This window comes from Gekko japonicus, unplaced genomic scaffold (genome assembly GCF_001447785.1).
Source record: "Gekko japonicus isolate JY-2015 unplaced genomic scaffold, Gekko_japonicus_V1.1 scaffold1092, whole genome shotgun sequence".
Classification (NCBI taxonomy): Eukaryota; Metazoa; Chordata; class Lepidosauria; order Squamata; family Gekkonidae; genus Gekko; species Gekko japonicus.
Genome location: NW_015163632.1, coordinates 293,761 through 317,147, shown reverse-complemented (window position 1 = coordinate 317,147; position 23,387 = coordinate 293,761). Strand labels below are relative to the sequence as shown.

The window sequence follows — 23,387 nt, the reverse complement described above, 5'->3', positions numbered from 1 at the left end:
CGATATGCGAACGTGTAACTGGGAGGATCTGCCAACCTACTACTCTAACTTGTCTTTAGAAGAAGGGGTCGCTTGCCTGTTATTTGAACTGTGGCACTGTATTTTAATAAAGCGTAGTCAGAAGGCTTAGGAATTCCTGGAAACGCATGCAGAAAGGGAATCTCGGATGCAGACGGTAATGGAGAAAGTAGGGCTCTGTAGACACTCCTTGTCCCAAGCACCACCCCTCCCACTCATTTTCTTCCATGGAAGACGGGTGGGGGCATCACTGGCCAGAAATGAATCAACACGAGACTTCACTTTGCCCGGCTGCTGCACTTGCTCATTAGAGGTCACAGTGACCTCATTGCGAGCTCAGGGTCACAGCCAAAATTCATACGCAGCAAGTCACAGAGAAGGGACCTTGGAAGTACTAAGGATGATGAAAATATAGAATTCTCACTGGGCTTGTAATATTCTGCCTTGGTAATATTCAACACCTGTTGTCATGACTGCAGATGCAAAACAGAAACAAAAGCTTGTGTGAAGCTGAAACATCTGTAATAGGCTCCACCAGCCAAAAACAATGGCTTTCCACCCAAGACCTCCCACCTTCTCTCTGGCACCTTCTTCTTAAATCTGTCCACAAAGACAATGAGGACCGTCGCAAGTGCACGCGGAAGGTCTGAAAGATACAGACCAGAGCCGTGAATCTGAGCGCTTGCAAGGTCTCTCCCAGGATTTGCAAAACTAACTTGGGCTTGTCAAATAGACTTTGCAAAATGCAAAGTGACCTGTGGAGGACAGGAAGGTTGATGAGCAGACTGGAAGGAGTTCTTATTCTGCCGTGCAGGGAGCACAGAGGACTCTTGTGGACCACTAGAAACCTAGGACAGCTCAAGAAGATGTGAACACAAACTCACTACAGTTGCTACAATGTAGTGCTGCAAGAAAATCAACAAGTAGTAAACCAGCAAAAAAGTGACTAGTGCACAACAGCACTGTTCTTTTTCTTTTAAACAAATTAAATAATAATTTAAGGAGGAGGAGGAGATTAGATTTATACCCCACCCTTTACTACCCAAAGGGGTCTCAGAGTGGCTTACAGTCTTCTTGCCCTCCCCCTCCCCACAACAGACACCCTGTGAGGCAGGTGGGGCTGAGAGAGCTCTCTCAAGAACTGCCCTTGAGAGAACAGCTCTGAGAGAACGTCTGACGGACCCAAGGTCACACCAGCAGCTGCATGTGGAATCAAACCCGCTTCATCCAGATTAGAGTCCATGCTCCTAACCACCACACCAAACTGGCTCTCAATTAATTGCTGATCATGAAACAGTCCAAATGATTCTAGTCAAAGTCTTTACAAGAACTCTCTCAATTAAAATTCCATTTCTTTAAACAGGGATACAAAAGTAGTACGCTTTAATTTATGCTCTATTTTATTTTACCCATTTACTTTTTGGTGTGCCTGAGACCATTCTGGTCCCATGGTTCGTCTTGTTTTGTTTTTGAATGCAGGTTGCGGGGGTGCTAGGGGGGAGGGGATGGAGATCCAGTTCATTTTTTTCAAAGACAAACCTGACCCTTTATACTCTGCCAAGGTAGGAGGAGAAAAGAGGCTGGCAGCTTTAATGAAGCACCAAAGGGTTGGATCTAGACTATATTTTCCATTAAAGGAAGGAGGAGGGATCATTTCCACCAATTCCCTCTTCCTACTGCAGGTTCCCAAACTGCCTCTCATGCCTCTTCTTGAGCGTCCCCTGCCCCCCAGAAGTAGCATTTTGGGCTGCAGTTGAGAAGGGGGAAGTAGGGTTGCCAGTTCTGGGTTGGGAAATACCTGGGGATTTGAGGGGGGGGGGAGCCTGAAACAGGTGGGTTTGATTTATTTATTTATTTTTCATATTTATATCCTGACCAGGGGTCATTTCCTGCAGGAGCGCAGCTCCGGCAGTAAAGAGCCTAGGGGGCGGGCATGTGCAACAAGCCCCACCCCCTGCTCCCAGCAGCCCTCAGTCAGAGCAAGAAGCAGCCAGGTAAGTCGCAGAGCCCCCCCCCCAGTCCAAAACAGTCCAGTGGCACCTTTAAGACCAAGTTTTATTCAGGTACAAGCTCTCCCTCCTCTGCGAGGACAGATCTGCACATCCCCCCCTCCAATAGCTAGGAATCCAAAACAGTCCAGTGGAGCCTGAGCGGTGGGTGTTGCTTTCTGACACACTTCCGGTGATGTCAGGGGGTGTGGTATATGCTAATGAGTTATGCTAATGAGTTATGCTAATGAGCTCCTGCACCTCTTTTTCTACGAAATGACCCCTGATCCTGACCATTCCAAGAATGGACTCAGGGCGTGTCACATCATTTGCTTCATGTTTGGTGGGCTTGGCTTCATGTTTGGTGGGCTTGCCCGCTGGCTCAAGATTTTTGGATCAGCATATTTAGAGAGATAAATAACATCTTAAACAACAACATAACATGCGCCCTGTTAAGTATTTTACCAGAAGGTATTTCAAGGGAGAAAAAAAATGCTCTTAAAACTATGCTGGTTGCAGCCAGGCAACTGTTGGCACAGGCTTGGAAGCAACGATATTTGCCTGACGTAGAGGAATGGATCATAAGATATGACATGTGGAACTGATGGGGGAAATTACAGTATCCAAGAAGATTCCAGAAGATAAAATCAATTCTCAGGAAAGGCTTGTCAAGATTTGGCCTCCATTTATTAAGTATTGGAATAGATATAAATCTAAAGAGCAGGTTAATGAAGAAATTTTAAGGTATGTTTAATCAATTGCACTAACATATGCAAATAAAATGAAACTGAAGTTATTTTGTAGCAATCTTAACAGTAAATCTGGAATCTGTATTTGAGCTACGTGTGATTGAAAATGAATGTGTGTTTGTGTCTTTTTCTCTTTGTGTCTTTTTTTTCTTGTAAGATTATTATTTTTGTAAGATTGTAAATTTTGTAAGTTTATTTAGTGTATTAAGGTAAAGGTAAAGGTTTCCCCTCCTTAAAAGCTAGTCAAATCTGACTCTAGGGATGCAGTGCTCATCTCCGTTTCCAAGCTGAAGAGCCAGCGCTGTCTGAAGACATTTCCGTGGTCATGTGGCCGGCATGACTAAACACCAAGGCGCACGGAACGCTGCTACCTTCCCACTGAAGTGGTACCTATTTATCTACTTGCCAGTTTGGGGTAGTGGTTAAGTGCGCGGACTCTAATCTTGGAGAACCGGGTTTGATTCCCCACTCCTCTACTTGTACCTGCTGATGTGACCTTGGGTCAGTCACAAGCTCTGGCACATCTGTCCTTGAAAAAGAGCAGTTTTTGTCAGAGTTCTCTCAGCCCCACCTACCTCACAGGGTGTCTGTTGTGGGGAGGGGAAGGGAGAGGAGTTTGTAAGCCGCTCTGAGACTCCAAGTGAAGGGCCGGGTATAAATCCAATCTCTTCTTCTTTCTTCTTCTTCTGCTTTCGAACTGCTAGGTTGGCAGGAGCTGGGGCCAGAGACAGGAGCTCACTCCGTCATGCAGCACTAGGGTCTCGAACTGCCAAACTACAGTCTGCAGCTCAGCATCTTAACCTCTGAGCCACTGTGGCCTCTTACGTTTAGTGTATTGGTAAGATGTAAACTTGAATTTGCAATAAAAATTTTTTTAGAAAAATCTTCTGATCTAACAAAACTACCCCACATAGACTAGAAATTATACTCTTGCAAGGCATTTTTCCAGCTGTTTCTTTAACAGCAGCCCAGTTTAGGATACAACATCAACCATCTGATAGCTCTTTATTATTCTATCAATAAACTACATGATTTAAACAGAAAATCAAACCCTACACTTTTTTTGAAAGTGTCCTATGCAGTGTTCGCTCTGAGCTGTGCAAGTGAGTGGCCGCTCATTAACACAGGAAGCCTCGCTCAGCAGCAACCAACCCGGACCTGCGCAGGGTCCTGTGTTGCCCATTGCCCGTTTTAAGCTTACAGCAGTGATATTCTGCTCAGGATATGAACTCCTCCGCTCAGTAGGGGGGAGGAAATTAGAGGGAACACTGGCTATAGCCCTTCCAGAACTGTCTCCGCAGCATGCTGCAAAAGGGATGCAGATGTACATCATTCCTTTATACCTGTGAGTTCAGTGACATCACACACTACAGTATAGAGTTGCCAACCTCCAGGTGGGGCCTGGGGATCTCCTGCTTTTACAACTGATCTCCAGCTGACAAAGATCAGCTCCCCTGGAGAAAATGGCTGCTTTGAAGGGTGGACTTTATGGCATTGTACCATGCTGCGGCTCCTCCCCTCCCCAAACCCCGCCCTCTCCTGGATCCACCTCCAAAGTCTCCAGGTATTTTCCAACCCAGACCTGGCAAGCCTACTACAGTAACAGACTACCCTAGCAGCCTTGGTGCTGCATTTCACCATGAAAACGCTGCATCGAAGGGCACTACATTTAATAGTGTACAAGCTATAGGATGCTCTGCTCCCGGCTCCTGTGTTTTCAATCATTTTAAGAGTTGGTGGAACTTTCACACCCTCACACATCTTGCAAAATACATTGTTTTAGATTTCTGCTTGTTTTCGGGTTTCTGTAGTCCAAACCCTACTGCCACTGTCCACTGGATGTCCCAGCCTACTGACTGTATTTGACTTACTCTATGTAATCTGCCTTGAATCTCAGCAAAAAATGCAGATTATAAATAACATAAATCAATTAAAAAGCTTCGAAAGAATAATGCGATGTCAGGCATAAAAACACAGAATCAACATTAATGTTAGATGTAACAGTGAGTACAGTCACAACGTATTAAAAACTGTGACTGCGTTCCTAAATTACTGTTGGGGACGTGAAAAGGAGCTTAATGTCTAAAGAGAAAGGGGCAGGTACACAGAGAGGTGTATGGTATCCTGCGACCCTCATTAGAATTCAGCAGCTAGTTTTAATTTTGCGCTCACAAGGCAGGTCTGACAGATTGCAAAGAAAAGCAGGCTTTTTAAAATGCTGCCTGTCGCTGAGAGTCAGGGAGGTCAAGAGTTAATCTTCCCTGGAGAGAAGAACTTATATGATTGGCTGCTCTACTCGCTCTCTGATTGGCCAGCATCAGCTTAGAGAGGAAATAAAACAGCTGACCTGAAGGGGAAAGATTCATTTGCCTTTTGAAATCCAAAGTCTGGGTCAGTAGCCAGAGGGTTTGGCTTCTAAGGGAAGAGACTTTGGGAGTCCGTGATTTCTGTCAGGGAATTGTCAGGCCTCATTGTATAAAATATATTAGAACTACTCTGAGGGAGAATTTACATTCTCAGTCAAGAAAGCTACAGAACAGCCTTATACAGACAAAGGATACTGGAGAAGGATTTGGTAGAAGGCCTGGGTAGTTAGAGAGAACTCCCATAAAAGCCAAATAGTAAAAGGAGTTATTGCTTCTTAGGGACAAGGAGAATAACGTCCTGCCAGTGAAAGGGGCTGGGAAGAGAACCCTGGTCTGCAATAAAGGAGACAAGCTTAGACACCTCAGGAGTTAGTGAAAAGCTGTAATATCTAAAGGGAAAACCTAGAACTGAAGGGAGAAATCTATAAACTATAAGCAAACACTGTTCTCCAGAAAACAGTATTAAGAACATGTGTTAGTGCTGAAGTATACTAAGCAAAGCACCTCTCATTGAAAAGATTTGGAAACTCTGAAAATAAGCCACAACAACACTCTCTTGCATGATCTAAAAAAATCTGTATATAGTATGAAGTTTTACCTCAGCCTTTCTAAACCTTGACAATTTCCTATTAATATATATCCCCTGCCTGTTCAATAAAATGTTATTTCTGTTTTGAAAGTTACTTTGCCTCAGGTGCCATTTCAATAACAGTTTAAATATAAGACAAGACAGCTTCTGTATTTCCCCTTAAGTTCCTGTGCTGGGTCAGAAGCCTAAACTAATATCTGTAACAGGGTGGGACAGTTAAAGCTTCTAAAATAAAGAAGAAATACATGCTACTGAAGGGCGGTTCAGTCACAGAGGGGAACTAAAAATACTGGGGGGACGAAAATCCGACTGGAAGTGAGGGAGAGTCAGAGGTCTGTCACAGCAGGCTTATGATTTCAAAGTGGTGAAGAGAAAAGACTCTCTATTATTTCTCAGAGGTGATATTACTATCCATGCAGCCCAATATATTTAAAGAAGGGGCATGGCCAAAGATGGGCAAAGGTAATACTACATGTGAATGACTAAAGGAGGGGGGGGGATTAAAGATCTGCATATATGCAAACATTTAATGTTCCACTCATACAGTGCAATCTGAAACAGTTACATCATTCTAATACTACTGACCAAAGGACTTAGAAGCATGGGACTGTTTAGAATTGCACTGCAAATCATTTAATCTAGGCACAATTGAGAATCTTAGGTCCCATTGATTTAAAGTGGCAGATTAAGAACATACTTAGCTCTCCTACACTAAAATAAACAATCAACAAATGCTTAACTTGGCCTGCAACATGACGTATGTTAGTGCCTGTTTGGTGGCGGGGTGCACCTGAATTCATCCTTTTTTATTACACAAGAAACCTGACACGGGTGGTGGCTCCACCAGGAGAAGAAAAAAAGACGACGCTGAGCAGGAATTGTATGTGCGCGCATCAAAAGCAAGGCTTAATCATTTACACTGAAACATCACAGGAGTAATGAAAGCCCTGCTACAGAAATTATTTTCTTATCCTAAGAAACGTCCTTTGTTTGCAAAAGAGAAGGAATGAAGTCCACCACTTTAAGGCAGGGTGCTCTCCCCCCCCCCCCCCGCTTTTTTAAAAAAATAGCTAACACTTTAAAGCAAAAGAAGTATTCCTTGATGAAAGGATTCCATTGTTCGCTGCTGTTAAACGTGCACTGGTTTATGTCCTTGTTAACACCAGCCGGTTTGCCACATTGCCCCCCTTCCTGGACAAAACCCTCCTCTGTCTCCACACGCAGGGCTCTGAGAGAAGCCGTGTCAAACAGCTGCACTAATCCCTACAGTTGCTGGTGAGAGGAGCGATGCGGTGTAGTGGGAGCTCTGATGTCAACGGGGAAAGAGCTGCAAATCTGGCCCACAGATCGAGAGCTGGACAGCAGGGCAATTATTTATTGACTTACAAATATTATGAATCTTTAGCCTCAAAAATAAATAAAGGTACATTTTACCATGACTAAACATTTCTTTCCCCGTTAAACACTGCGCTCGGCACTGCAGAAAATCCTGCGATGACACATCCCCTGCTCCGGCAGGCTTGTGGTGGGCAAAACAAAAAGCCAAACTCTGTGAAGCTGAAGCACAGCAGAATCCAAGGAGAGTCATTTACACCTGGGATTTCCATATTCAAATCCAACACTCAGGCGACCTCCATGTGGAGGATTTGTTCCGGCTTCCTCCGAAACTGGAGCAGGGTGTTTTGAAACGTATCTTCTCCTTCCACCTGTGATGAACATGTGGTTTCCAAAGTTCTGCTCTGATGTTTCCCAGAATGGCTCTACTCCAGTCCTTCTGGAAAGACCAGAGCCAAAGTGGGTTTCCAAATCTCCCCACCCACACCGGGGTCACGGCTCGTCCCTGCCCTTTCATGGCCACCACAGATCCCCCACCAACAGTGGGCTTTTCGCCTTCTTTTTTAAAAATTGGCAGTAGATCAATAGACACCCTGACCTGGGTAGCCCAGGCTAGCCCGATCTCATCGGATCCTGGGAGTTAAGGAGGGTCAGCCCTGGTCAGTATTTGGAAGGGAGACCATTAAGGAAGATCAGGGCTGGGACACGGAGGCAGGCAGTGGCCAACCGTCTCTGAACGTCTCTTGCCTTGAAAACCCCACTGGGTCGCTTTAAGTCAGCTGTGACTTAAAGGGGGGGGGGAGATCTATATACTGATAAACACACTGCGGCGACACGGCTACCATCAATTTTTTTAAGCTGGTGAAAAGCCCTCCCGGAGCACAGGAGAGGGGATGTCTGGCACAAGAGGACAGGGAGGGCAGAGCTGAGACTCTCGGCGGCCAGCGTGGGTGCTCCCTTGCTGCTAAGATCAATATACTGATAAAAACACTGCGGCGACACGGCTACCATCAATTTTTTTAAGCTGGTGAAAAGCCCTCCCGGAGCGCAGGAGAGGGGATGGCTGGCACAAGAGGACAGGGAGGGCAGAGCTGAGACTCTCGGCGGCCAGCGTGGGTGCTCCCTTGCCGCTACAAGGAGGAAGCAATCCTCTCACCTGGACGCAGCCACGGCCTCTCAACTTCCTGCTGAGGCACAGCCTCCCAAGGAGCTACTGGGCAGGGAAGGCCCTGACAGAGCAAAAGCAGGGGAGGTTGTCATAAGCTTGAGAGAAGAAAGCAGGTTCGCTTACAGAACAAGAAGAAGAAGAGGAGATTGGATTTATACCCCACCCATCACTACCCAAAGGTGTCTCAGGGTGGCTTACAAACTCCTTTCCCTTCCCCTCCCCACAACAGACGCCCTGTGAGGTAGGTGGGGCTGAGAGAGCTCTTGACAGAAACAGCTCTTTTTCAAGGACAGCTCTTATCAGAGCTACGGCTTGCCCAAGGTCATCCAGCAGGTGCAAGTGGAGGAGTGGGGAATCAAACCGGGTTCTCCCAGATTAGAGTCCGCGCGCTTAAGCACTACACCAAACTGGCTCTTATAATAAAAGCGGTGCATAGTTTTAAAAAGGAGCAAGAAAGGGGTGAAAGGGGAAACTGAAGATGAGATATAAATCAGGACAGAGAACCAGTGTGACAATAACAGTCATGCTGAAGTCATGGCCACACACACACAAAAAGTGATCTCAATACAAGCTTTAAAAGGCTGTCCCCCTGGCTAGAGTCAAGTTCAGCATGTCCCCCCCCCCCGCAGGCTGAAAATCAATCTCTCGCGGCAGGTTGCCCCTCCTGCACAGAGAACCCCCAAGAGAAGAGGGATGGGACAGGAGGAACCCCTGCCGGCTTTACTACCTGTCTCGAACCCAAAGTTCACCTTGGCAGCACACCCTGCACGTCTCTCCCTTCTCTATTCCCGAAACCCAGCAAGCCATTCAGCACCACGAGACACCCCCCGCATAGCTTCCTATGAGGGATGCCCTCTCTGCGCACACACACACCACGTATCTCGGACATACTATCCGGCTGCTTCAGATTTCCCAGTCCAACATCACTCTTGTCATGTGGCTCTGAGCAGACTCCTCTCTCCCCAGCATTCCGAGCGCTGCTACTAGATCAGAGGAGCCTAATTTTTCTTCACTGCAAGGCCATGCAAGGGAAGCTGTTCTAAAGTAGTCCCCCCCCCCCTTTAAAAGCCTTGCACGAGCACTCTGCCTTTTTCCCCACAGCCAGCAAGTGTCCTTTTCCTGCTCGGCTAAGTAACGGCCAAGCAATATCTATTTCTGAACAGTTAACATCTAAGCCAGCCTTGAAGAGTTGTGAGCATCCTGACTGCTTGCTAATTGGCTTGGAGGTATCGGTTTACGTGTGCCCTGTCTCGCAGGGAAGTTTCCAGCTTTGCTGCCCCCAAAGACAACCCCCCTCCAATAGAAAAGTGCCTCATTAAAGGGAGTGCATCCTATTGTGAGGCGTTTTGTGCCATTACCTCCACCATTCAAGGATGACAACAGCCCACCTTCAACGTAGGCCCTGCTAGTGGACAGGGACTAGGCGCAATCGTCCGGCTGTCTTAAGGCATGTCTTCCCTCGGGGATCAGTGTCAGACTAAGACCAACCAGAGTCCTAGGTTCAAATTGCCACTCTGCTACTTAGCATGCTAAGTGATCCAGGGCCAACCGCTGGCGTGTTTCTCCCCTGCCCCTTCCACAGGACTCCACTGAGCACTCCCAAAAAATTTTTATGGTGGGGGCCAGTAGACCCTTAGGCAGGGGCATAGCCCGAAAATTTTGGGTGGTGGGGCGGTGGGAAATCTGGGTGGTGGGGAGCTCCCATCAGTAGGCAGGCGAAGAGGAGGTTTTTTCCTTACCCTGTCGTCCGCACTCGTTCGCTTCGGCTGCTACAGAAGGAGAGCCAACCGGCCAGTGTGATTAATACTTGGCGAGCATGCGCTCTCTGCATGACTGGAGTGAGGCCTGCCTGCCTCATCCACCCGTTCGCTTGGCCTGGGAGAGGGAGAGCCGGTGGGCAGGCGTGATTAACACTCGGGGAATATGCGCTCTGTAGTTACGGTACTGTAGCAGAGTGCATACTCACAGAGTATTAACTGCACCACCGGCTCTCCTTCTCCTGTAGCGGCTGAAGCAAAAAAGTGTGGCTGGCAGGTAAGGGCAGGAGCAGTGGGGCATGGGCCACGGGTGAGGGGGCACCGCCCCGAAATGCCCCATTGTGGTTACATGCCTGCCCTTAAGAACAGCATCAGGATGGGGAGGTCCGCAGTCAAAGATGGGAATTGGAGGGGAAATCATAGTCCCTTCTTCTGAAGTCTGAAGTGCCATCATCTATGGAGCTGCATGATAAACCTCACAATCTGAGCTTTTAACCTACCCAACAGGATTGTCGTGAGGATAAATGGAGGGGAGGGGACCCATAAGCTGCCCTGAGCTCTCTGAAGGGTGAAATATAAATAATGTCAGTCCTATGAATTATTATGCTGGTCATCCACCATAATCCTGCAGCATTTGGAAGCAACTTTAATCTATGGCAGAATGCCACAAATGAAGAAATCAACAATTTGCAACGCAATCATTCCAGAGAGATGAGCTCTAACACAGCTCGTCTGCAAAAGTAGTCTTGTGGTACTGCAAAGACTAACTGCCCTTTGTTCCAGAATACACTTCTGTAAACTAGAGCCCACTTCGTCAGATGCTACAAGTGGATCCTTACTCTGCTGACAATTTATACAGGGGTTGTGGAAAGGGGAAAAAACCCACACAGCAGCATACAGGAACCATTAAAGGCATGAAACACAGGGCGAAATATGGTTGCATATATTTTAAACCTAATCAAGAAAAATACAAAATACTGAATACAGTTTTCTCAGGGTCTGAGCAAGGACAATGCAGGTAGCTTATCTCCTTGCAGAAACTACACCTTTGAGCCTTTTGGAAACGCACTGAATATATGTTGAGTGCTTCACCATTTAATGCTTTGTGGCGCTAAACACTTACCCGTTTAGTATTTCAACAAAGGAAATGCAGTAACAGAACCTTCCTTTGGAGGAAGGGCAAGATTAAAATGTAATGCAGCAGCACCATTCTCTACAGGAAACTTTGGAATTTCTGTTTTTCCTGGGCTTGTACTCTGCTTCTCCTGAAACCACTGACCGCTTAGAGGCAGGCAAACATTTATACTTCTCAACAGGGACAGCGGTGAAGCCGCAGGCGGGATGGGGGGGGGGACACAAGGAGTTTCAAGAGAAGAAATCCGGTGTTCGGGGCTGCTTGTTTTCCCTACTGGTTCTGTGGCACTTCCCAGTGCCACTAATTATATCATCACTCCTATATAAATGCACCAAAATAACCGGAGCCCTGCTGTCCGGGGGCAGGCTGCAGAGAAGACTGCTGTCTTTAAATAATCCTAGCAGGAGGGGAGCCAGAATGAGAAAGGACAGTGTTACATCAGCTCCCCAGAGGATAATGGTCACAAAGGAGACATCAGCCTTGCTCTAAGCTAACTAATGCCGCTAATTAGGGCGTGTCTCCCCAAGAGTTCAATAGGATGAGAAACTAAACGTGAAGAGTTAATTCCATGGTAAGAGCCTCACTGGCATAGCCCTATTGTCAACTTAACAAAGGATGCTATTATTCCCCACCCACCCATCTACCCAAAGAGGAGGGGACCTCCTGGCCATAATTATCAGACAAAGATGCATAATTTAAAGGTTTTACATCAAAAGACAGGGCCAGCCTCTCCAGAAAAAAAAAAAAAAGGAGTCTCTTTCACCTAATCAATGGATTAAGCATTTATTTGTTCTTTGGTGTGTAAACAAAGGCAGTGCTCAAAACCCCCAAAGATTTTGCATTTTAAAAAGTGGCTGGCTCAGCAAGGTAATGGGCAGTGTTTTTAAACTTTGCCCTGGGATTTAAATTGCTAATCTGACAATGGAAGGCCACCCTAGGGACCAACTCTGTCGTTTAGAGTCGCTCTCAGACAGATCCAAGGCTAACCCAGCCTGCTACTTGCCCAATCTCATCCTCTGCATTCCTCAAGTGTTAGAATTTTTAAGGGAATGAACTGGAAAATAATTATGCAAAACCTCACATATGCTACTGCAGACAGATCCAAGAGGTCAGCCGTGTTGGTCTGAAGCAGTAGAACAAATTTAGAGTTTAAGACCAACAAAGGATTATTCAAGGTACAAGCTTTCGTGTGCAGGCACACCTTTTCAAGTGCACACATACGAAAGCTCATACCTTGAATAAACCTTTGTTGGTCTTAAAGGTGCCATTGGACTCTAAATTTGTTATACACTCAGGCTAGAACTCTGCAATTTAATATACCAAATGCCATCATGAATCGTTGCTCTGATTAACAGGCTGCGGAGACAAGAGAATGGACACAAATTTGAAACAGAAACTATTGGGAGGAGCATTGCCCTGTTTAACAGGCTGCGGAGACAAGAGAATAAATGGACACAAATTTGAAACGGAAACTATTGGGAGGAGCATTGCCCTGTTCTTGGACATTCAGTAACTACCTGAGCAGAAAAATTTCAAAGGGAGACTCCAGCAAGAAGCTGCTGGGTTGGAATTCATACGCAGATTTGACACTGTCAGACTTGGGCTCAGCAGGGTCTTGGAATGGCTGGCTCACTGTAAAAGTAGTTCCTCCTTACAAGTTTGTGGAAACTATTCAGATTCCTCCTGGTTTGCCAGTTCATCAATAGTTGTGAGATCAGGCACTGACCTGGATAGGCCAGGCAAGCCCAATCGTGTCAGATCACAGAAGCTAAGCAGGGTCGACTCTGGCAAGTACTTGGATGGGAGACCTCCTTGGAATACCAGAGGTGGGAGGACAGGGACAGGCTTTATTCAGCCACCTCTCTGAATATCCTCCAGGCCCCAGTAGGGGTCAGTCACCAGAAGTCGCCATAACTTCCAGATGCACACACAGTCACCAGAGGTCGCCTTGACTTCTAGGTGCGTGCACACACATGCGCATATGAAAAATGCAAAAATTTACCAAAAACCCCCGCTGTGAGATCAGATTGGATTGTTTTATCTTTTGGCTGGGGCTGGCTTTCACCTGTGCTCTGCACTGCAGTGTGGCACACTTTGGCTTGGAAAATTGGACCTTCTGACCTCTTTCTGTAGTAACTCCGTCCCCACAATTGACTGTAGCTCTGGGTATAAGTAACTCACTTTGCCAAATCGACTTAACCTGATGAAGTGGGATCTGGCTGCCATGAAAGCTGACGTCACGCTAAACGTGATAGGTCTTTAAGTGCCCACAACACCCTTTGGTTATTTTGTCTGCCACAGACCAACAAGGCTACCCCACCTCTGGCACCCCAGAAAATACAAGGATGGCTAAAGTCAGCAATACACCCTAGAGGCCTGAAGGATGCATGCCACAAAACGAGGTGGCAGAATCCTGAGGTGAAAAACAAACTGGACCACCAGACAGTATGTGGGGGAGGGGGTGGCACGGGTCACATCCTTCAGTGCTCTCTCACATTAAAAAAAAAATCAACCCGTAAAAAATTAGCACAACAGGGAGAAAGGGATTTTAGCTCAGCCTGCTCCTTGCTGTGCTGGTTCTCAACACAAAGAACAGCAGCTTTGAGCAGGGGAACACTCCACAATGAGCCTTCCCCCTACGTGGGCATGCACAGCCCTACAATCTGTGGCCTATTCTCCCAGCATTAGATGTAGCCTAGGCAGGATTTTGTGGCTTGTGGGGCAAACATTTTTCTGGGTGGGGCTGAAGTTCTCAGTGCAGAAAGGAAAGCCATTTAGCCGACAGAAAGCTGCTGCCAGGATAGATCTCTGAACTGCAAGCTGCCAACCACTTTAGATGACAGTTCTCAGCTGCTGTAAGTTAATCACTTCTGCCAGCCTAAGCAACAGTTCTGATAACAAGTTGACAAGCAGTGATCCCTCTAAGCTGAGTTAGTGTGAGCTAGCTCACAGTTTTTTAGCCTCTGGCTCACACATTTTTGTCTTAGCTCAGGAAGGGATGGCTCCAGAGCAAACTAATTTATGCAGTAGCCAAATTGCTCGCTCACAACTTTAATGCCAGTAGCTCACAAAGTAACATTTTTTTCTCACCAGACTACAGCTTAGAGGGAGTATTGCCGACAAGTGGGGCTGATAATGTCTATAGTCAAGAAAGCTAACACTTTAAGCAGAAAAACTCTCTTAAAGGAGACCAGTTTCTGGACACAGAGTTAGAAGGGATCCTAGAGGTCACCTACTCCAAACCCCTTGCTCAGTGTGGGAATTAGTCAACTACAGTACCCCACTCTGCTTAAAGGAGCACACACCTTTTAAAATATATTTGAAAATGACTAAAAGAGCATTTACAGGAGAAATTCTTGTGGGGCTGTGCCTTTAAGAAAGGGGGCGGGCCCCCCAAAAGCTCCACCGTAGTTAGGCATCAGGCATTCAGGTGTCTAGTCTACACGGATCTTAGTACTCCACATTCATTTGGGAATCCATACAGCATCTAATGTAAACGGAGAGCCTCTGTAGGAGCTACACAGAATTATCTTCAAACATATGTGGGGGGAAATAAGACAGACAATTTATTGCCTGCAAGAAGGGAAAAGGCAGAAAATGAGAAAAACCTATTACTTTAGCATCTCATTATTTCAGTGTCTGCATTTTCCTACAGCACAACGAATCTCTCTTTCTCCCTGCACGCCTTTTGTTTGCAACACATTTGGCTTCATCAAATTTCTTTTTAACTCCAGCCCCTTTCCAAGTTTACTCTACCTCTCCAGTCCTACACCAATAATCTGATAGGTTGAGTGCACAGATGTAGTCATGCACCAGCTTGCACAACATCTTCCTGCTATGCATGAGGATACATCGATCAGGGTTATTAAAGATGCCTTTTTCATGAGCGTTCCCTGCCTTCCTCTCAACCTGGTTACCCCGGCTCTCTTGCCTGGCTCTAACCCTAGTTCTTTATCTGCCAAGTCTGCAATGTAACTGCTTTAAAACTGTCATATTCCCCACACTTTCTGGTCCTGCCACCCATCTTACAAGGGGAGGGCAGGGCAGGGCAGGGAGAGGGGAGCATGCTCTTCAACAGTGGAGATCACCTGTAAGCCACCATGTGTAAGGCATCAGGGTGGGATTCAAACCAGGACTTTCCCTTGCCAGGTCCCAGTAGCTTACAGTGGGCTCCACAGGACCAGTGGCTGTGGAAAGCCAGGAAAGGTCAAACGCCTGGGCAGCCCAACAGCACCACCTGCTCTGCAGCCTCCACTGAGATTTCTGGGGTTACCTGACATTCTCCCAATCACATGATATCGAAGACCAACCCTGACAGCTCAGGCTGTACAAAGGCTTTTGCTTTTAGTGCAGAACACCTGCCACACTGTGGACGGAGCTGATGGAGACAGGGAGAGAGTCCCACTGTTCCCCCTACTGATTTATGGGAAATCCAGTCTTGCCTGTTTTTGACTATGCCCGATCCTTCTGGCCATTGGGTTCACTTCTGACCTCTTCCAGAACTGACCACCGCCTGGCCTTGATTTCAGGCCTCCTCACCTCTGGACCCCTCAGCCTCAGGCATCTTGCCTTTTAGAAGCAAGTCATTCTGGTATTGTCAGCCCGTTTGTCTCCCCACCCAAATTATCTTGTACCACCATGGGAGATCTGGCTCTAAGATCTGTGACCCTGGAGACGCCAGGGCTTTCATTTGCAAATACTATTTTATGTTTCTCATCCCACACTACTAGTTTTAAGGAAGGCAAGAGTGGATTAGCATTTATTGACTATTCACGTTATCTCGACAATCTCTGCAACATTGTAATTAGTACTGTCCCCATAGTTTAGATAGGGAGTGAACTGAGAGACAGTGGCTTGCGTAAGGCCATGGGGTTCAGTGCCTTTGCAGGCAGAATGTCCCAGCTTCAGTCCCCAGTATTCCCAATTAAAAGGTTCACACAGCCGGTGATGGGGAAGAACTGCAACCGAGATCCTGAAGAGCCACTGCCAGTCAGATTAGCATTTATTGACTGTTCACGTTATCTCGACAATCTCTGCAACATTGTAATTAGTACTGTCCCCATAGTTTAGATAGGGAGTGAACTGAGAGACAGTGGCTTGTGTAAGGCCATGGGGCTCAGTGCCTTTGCAGGCAGAATGCCCCCGCTTCAGTCCCTAGTATTTCCAATTAAAAGGTTCACACAGCTGGTGATGGGGAAGAACTGCACCCGAGATCCTGAAGAGCCACTGCCAGTCAATACACAAGACCAGCCTTGATAGAACAATGGTCTGAATCACTATAAAGCAGCTTCATGCATCCACTCAGTGCATTCGTGAGGATTTCAAAAGCTCAAAGGATCATACTTGATAGACAATTGGAATCACAGCACACCAACCTTCCAACCCTTAGCATGCCACGTTCAATAGAATTTAAGCTGTTGGCAATGAAGTGAGCAAAACAGAAACACCACAAGAAACATTTGCCTGCATAAAACACTTGGTCTGTCAAACCATTTCCCCAAACCCAATCCCTTACCTCAGAGAAGTATCTGGGTGTGCCTCCATGTGGGTTTCGAGCCCATACTTGCAAGAAAATTCCTTGCAACACACTGGACAACGATACACCTCTTCCTCTGTTTTCTTTTCGGGTTCGCTGCTTTGTGGGTCCTCCACAACCTGTTGGCGGTACAGAACAGAAAAAATGACTGCAACCAGATTGACACGAAAGCAACGGGTGCAGTGCTTAGAAACCTCATCCCGGAAGTAATTGCAGAGAGTCATGACTTTGCTACAGGCTATTGAAAAGGGACTCATTCCAGAGAAAACAGATCAATAAGGATTTGGTACAAATCTAACTGGTGTGCATTTCTGTGTAGGGCTTACTGACCATGGCTTCATGCCACAGACACATCTCACAGGAAAAATAGGGAAGGCCGACAAACACAGACGTGTGAGATGTTATTTAAGCAGGGTCTTTGGGCTGCTGTGTATATTAATCTTTCCCTTCCCCCTCCCTTTGCTCCCTTGTCAGACAAAATAACAACTTAGATCTGTAAGTAACAGAAGCCAAATACCTCTAGCAGAAGGGAACTTTCTCATCCTTCCCTGCCTCACTGCAGCCTTCTGTGCCCCCTGAAACTATGCTGACTACTATGCTGGTCAGTGGACCAAACTATGCTGGTCAGTGGACCAAAAAGAATAGTGTGCAGAGTAAACTGGGCATCCATAGCAGGTGGGGAGAAATATTAAAAAGTCTCCTTCCTCGGTGTATGGGGAAACTATTCTGTCAGAGGAGTCGCTGCTGTGTTAACAGAACAGGACCTTGGGATCTAGGAATGTGCTGTGTGTCTTTACAAACAAACAGCGGTCACCCAAAGCTGCAGGGCAGGCAAAAGAATTCACAGCCAGCCACTAAAGACAAGGGATTCTGGGAAAGACAGTGCCACTGTTCTAACTGTTAGCGGAACCCTCTATCAACAAAGGACATTACAATGCAGGGAATGAAGAGGTTCTCTCAGCCTGCTATTCCGTTACACAAGGCCTGCCTCTCTACAGATGTGTATTGCAAGCCACTGCGGATCTGAAGGGTTTGTGGTGCCCCTTGGACCAGCCAGGTCTATGCAGTACCACACATTGGCCCAACAATACTAACTCGGGTAATCAGTGTCAGGGACTCAGAGTCAGAATTTTGTCCAACTGGTGGTGCAAAGTGCTGTCAAGTCACAGCTGACTTCTGGCAACCGCGGAGGGTTTTTAACGAGGGCCACAGTTGCTATCCTTGGACTCTGTATGGCTTCCAACTAACGGCTCGGATCCCACAGTGAATCTCTGCTGACAGGAGCCCTGCACCTCCCTCTTTGTGCTCCAGTCCAAACCTAGTCCAGTGGACCCCTAGGAACAGCATGAGAGGGGAGCTGGAGGTCTGCAATGGGGGGAGGGGGGGGAGGAGAGTCCCAGCAAAAATCACCACCATTACCTGAACAGGATCCAGCTCCATAAACAACTCAGCACGTGCCCTAAGTGAAGCAACAACTGCTGCTTCTTAAAACACGCGGCTTGTACCTCAACCCCACACCGTGCCTTGTTCATGGAAATTTAATCTACCATCCATCATCCCACGTTTTTCCTTATTTTCCCCATCCTATTTACGTGTCACAACATTGCCTTTTGATATTATATTTTAATATGGTATTATTTCAAATGGCTCCCTCCCCCAGCATAAAAAGGGAGAAAGCGGCAGGCAAAGCAGGAAAAGAGAAGGGCTTCCCAGAGAACCTTTTTTGCCGGACTTTGGTCCTCCCGGTCTGTCTCGGGCTCTTGACTGAGTTTTCGTTTGGCGGACAACCGTCTGCGTTTCAAGGGGGAGGGAGGTGTGGTACTCCCAGCGCCATTCAGATCCTTCTCATGGATTTTCATGTGTCTAAAGACAAGTGGAAAAGGAAGGGGAAGTAAGAGTCAGCCATTCATCAGTTTCTAAATTACAAAGCGAAGTTTTAATAAAAGTTGCATGAAACCATATGAGGGGGAGGGGGGACGTTAGCACTCCCCTGCCCCTTCCATCCTGTAAATTTTATAAGTATCCAAAACCAAGCCTGCTTATGCAGCATTACCAAGAGGAGATAACTACTGCACATGTCTATTTTAATTTGCTTGGTCATAAATCCTTGAGGAAGCAAATCTACAATATTAAAAGCACGCATAATGTTTAACAGGTGCGTCACTGACGATGGATGAGAATAAAAATAAGGTTTCAGGCTCTGTTTAGGTGATTTCCTTTCTCTTTCCTCAACCCGCCCCCCAAATACACCACCTTAATCCCCTTGTCCCCTCATCAGAACGTCCGTTCAGATTTGCCAGCCTTCATTTCAGAAGGAAGACTAAAATGCAAGTTCAGCAACACTCAAACAAACTCGGGTAGCCTGTCACTTGTAGTTTGGCTTTTATAGTTGCAGCTGACTCTTCAAGACACACGCCCCTTTGTTTGTGTTGGCCCCCCCCCCCCCGTTGCCATGATGTGCAAAAGGAACGGCCCTGGTGGGATACACACCGCAACAGACAACGCAAAGGGACCCTTATTTCAGAACGCTGCTACTTGACAACGCAGCCCTTTGATTTTGACCGATTCAACTATTCAGGCTGACTGGGGCTGTACAATTCAAAGGGTCGCCGAAGCTGTACACTGATTTCATTGCTCTGGATTGCTTCCTGGGATGCCACGAGATGTTCGCAGGGGATGCTGTTTTACCAAGGACACTGAAAATCGCCGGGCAGTTCTGGATATATCGACATACCTCAGCCTCTTGCCAGGCGCATTCCCCTACAGTCATCTACTTCCACGCAGGTGACCCACCAACAACACAACTGCAACCCACAGGTGAATCTTGAGTCTACAATAGGGTTGCCAGGTGTGTCCTCCCCCCCTCCAGCCACTGGTTGCCAAATCCAGGTTGAGAAACTCCTGGAGATTTGGGGATGGAGCCTGAGGAGGACAGGGACCTCAGTGGGGGACAGGGCCACAGAGTCCGCCATCCAAAGCTGCCATTCTCTCCAGAGGAACTGAGCTCCGTAGTCTGAGATAAGATGTCATTCCTGGGGATCCCCACCTGGAGGCTGGCTTCACTAGTCTACAATCAAAGTCGTATTTTTCAATTATTCTAGCAAAAACACGACTGTGTGCATATACTATTAAATAGTTGAAGAAGAACTATAATAACCAGAGGAAACAACCCACTTTTCCTGTCTGAATCCAAGAGGCTGTTACCAGCACATTCTTACTGGATATTAATTTAAAAATAAACACAAGTTCTGTGTAATAAGGAGTGTGTGTGTGCGTAGGGGGGGAGAATGAACTAGCACACTGAACTGGCTTATTCGTTTGACAAGGTCAGCAGATTTCTTTCCTCTCTGGCAAGGGTGGGGCAAAAGATTAATTGACTAGCAACACCAGAGATACTAGAACAAAAAGAGGACTGTCTTTCTGCTCTGCCACTCTGCAGAACTGACATGGGAATACAAGACAACTGTTAAGTGCTGCGACTCTTTCTTCCATCTCTGCAGACACCTGGGAGGCTGAGCACAAAACACGCAGAGCCGCATGTACAAAACCGATAGAGAAACTGGCAACAAACATGCCAAAAACGATGCCCTGCACAGAATGTATTAGCTTAGTATCTTATCTACAGTAACTAACATCAATAAAACAGTTCCTTTCCGTTAGCCTGCATTATGAAATTCAAAAGGAAGTTTAAGAACGTGCAATTTATCTCACTCAGGGCTATTTCTGAGCCGGAACGCACAGGAACGGAGGTCCGGCTGGCTTCAGAGTTGGCCACGCCCACTACAAAACCTCTGTGTGTGTGGTTACAGACGGAAGGCCTGGAGAGCGACACACACACACCCGGCGACTCCGAGGCAGGTGGGCGGGGGGGGGGCTGGAAAGATTGGGGAGGCATTTAAATGCCTCCCCATGCCTTGCCTGTCCTGTCCAAGGGCCGGCTTGCCCAGACTCCCTGCAGCCGCGGGGCACCAGGGCAAGCCAAGGAAAGGCATGAGGACGTGGCCTAATATGCTAATGAACTGTGCTGCCAGGGGTGTGGCCTAATATGCTAATGAGTTTCTGCTGTTGGATGTGGCCTATTACGCTAATGAGTCCCTGCTGGGCTTTTTCTACAAGAAAAGCCCTGATCTCATTTACAGCATTTTTGCCACCTCTCTAGGAAACCTGCCCACGGTGGCTCGCAAGATAAAACACAATAAAAACACCATGCACCATTAAAGTGGTTGGTTAAAAGGGAGAATTAAAAACACAGCCAGAGAGTAAAACCATAGCTCTAAGTGGCTTAAAATAGATTTTGTAAACCATTTTCAGTCTAAAAAAAGCACATCATACAAATGGCATTAAAAATCAACCACTCGTTTAAAAACCAGCATAAAAAGAAAGCATTTTTGACCGATAACTGAAAAAAAGCAGTAAAGGTGCTGGAGAGCCTCAAAGGGAAGGGCTTTCCACAGGTGAGGAGACACCACTGAAAAGGCCCTGTCTCTGGTCACCACATGCTCTACCTCTGAAGGCAGGGGCTAGGGTGGGGAAATTCCTGGACATTTGAAGGTGGAGGCTGCAGAGGGAGTTCTGCAATGATAGGATGCCATGGAATCCACCCTCCAGAGCTACCATTTTTTTCCAGCAGAACAGAACTGTGTAGTCTTTACAGCAGAGATCCCCAGACCTTTTGGGCTTGTGGGGGCCTTTGGGATTGTGACACAGCACGGTGGGCACAACCACAAGATGGCTGCTGCAGAAAGCGGAGCCAGCAACAAAATGGCAGCCACTGGTTCCCCTCAGACACAAAGTGAAGATCCTTGTGCTGCCGTGGTCGCTGCTGCCAAAGCAACACTTTAAAAAAATTGCCTAGCCAATCAAAATCTTCAGTGGTGAATCAGAAGCCTTGCTGGATAAAAGTCACACCCACTTTCCCAAAACACTAGGCAGGCACCAGGAAAGAAGTCAGCCACCACTGCCATGGTGCCCATGGGCACACGTTGGGGACACCTGCTATATAGGAAGTGCTATGCAAAACAAAAAAAAGCATCTTGCACAGGATTCTCAGATGGAAAAACTTTGGAAGGAAGGTGCTATGAGGGGCAGGGAAAGGAACCAAGTTGTTGTAGTCAAGCCAAGCTAATATCTCATGATTCATCCTTCTAGGAACTATGGCATTTCCAGCATCTTAACTTCACTTTACCACACCCTAAACTTAGCAGGCATCCTTATAGTCTTCTCCCTCCAGGGCTTCCAGGTGAGAACAGATAGATGAGCATCACACATTGGGGGGGATATGTTCAGACAATGCCGCAGCAACACAGAAAAGCTGCATTCCCACAGTTCCAGAACCCCATCTTCAACTACATTCTGAACCTTAAGCCTCCAGAAGAACAAACCCTCCAGTAATAACTTAGCACTTGTAGTGTTCTGAGTGATCACTGCACTTCCTTTACGTGATCATGTCACTCTTCAATTTTATTTTTTGTCATAGGACAGAAATGGGGCCCTGACCTGGACAGCCCGGGCTAGCCCTATCTCACCAAATCTCAGAAGCTAAGCAGGGCCAGCTGTGGTTAGTACTGGGATAAGAGACAGTCTAGGAAGGTCACAGGTGCTCCACAGGGGCAGTAGGCTTGCCATTCCCTGGGTCTGGGCAAGGGGTCCCCTGATTTCACAGGCCTCCTGCCTGCCATGGACCAGCTGGCTGGCAGGAGGAACTCCCCCCACCCCCAGTGTTGTCCTGTGCAACTTCCTGACATCACCCGGAAGTGACGTCATCGTGCCAGGCACATCGTGCAGGGACACTCTAGTGTTTGGGTAAAAAAACTCTATGCTCACCATAGAGTTTTCACCCAAATGCTAGAGTGTCCTCTGCATGACATGCCCAGCAAGGCTCCCCCTGCTGGCCTGCGGTGGATTGGGGGGGGGGTCAGAAAGTGGGGGAACCCCCACTCCCATTGGAGGGTTGGCAACCCTAAGCCCAGTGGCCCCTTACAGACTAAGGAAATTTATTCCAGAGTCAGTGCTCACGAAAGCTCATGCAGCAATAAGTCTTCTTTGTCTTTTTACGGTACCGATGGACTTTTAACTACATAAAACAAAAGTCACATTTTACTTTGTATTAGGACCAACCAAAATGACACAAAGAAACGTTCTAGCCATCAAGTTCTCCAGAACGTCTTAGGCTGGATGTTAAACATCTTTCAGTCCATGATGAGGACCAACCAAAATGACACAAAGAAGCGTGCAAGCCATCAAGCTGGATGTTAAACATCTTTCAGTCCATGATATCAAGACTTCCAGTTGGCTGTAATAAAAGATTTTGTGTTGCTTTGGATTTAATGTGGCTCCCTGAAACCTCCTTCTACTTAGGAAGCCTTTTGCAAACACTGACCGCTCTCAAAGTCCTGCATGCAACCCCAACTTCTCTTTCTCCATGGCTTTCCTGCCAACACTTCATCAAACTTCTAAGGGACAATTTAAAAGATTCCAGATGTGTCATATTTGGCATTAAGGATGCACCCTGAAACACAGTGACGTTATAACTCACCAGAAAAAAACGAGTGTACCTGGGAGGCCTTCTGCACCATTGCTTGAACTGCTCATCAATATGATCTATGCTTAAGTAATGTATTCCATAAAACTCAAGTTACCTTCCACAAGGAAGTACAAGAAATGACAAGACAATGCAGGGCGGGCGGGGGGACGACGACACCCTATTCTGTATATGCTTGTCTCAACTGTATAGGGAACTGCTGCAG

The 23,387-nt window shown here is 46.9% G+C and overlaps 1 protein-coding gene across 1 annotated transcript in view; it reads right to left on the bottom strand.

Moving 5' to 3' along the window:
- Positions 1–23,387, bottom strand: part of RREB1 (ras responsive element binding protein 1) — a 175,867-nt gene that overhangs the window by 30,371 nt on the left and 122,109 nt on the right. The window contains exons 7-8 of the mRNA XM_015407545.1: positions 18,360–18,504; positions 16,621–16,760 (exon numbers count right to left, since the gene is read on the bottom strand). Coding sequence (XP_015263031.1) covers positions 16,621–16,760; positions 18,360–18,504 — 285 coding nt within the window. The remainder of the gene's footprint in view (positions 1–16,620; positions 16,761–18,359; positions 18,505–23,387) is intronic.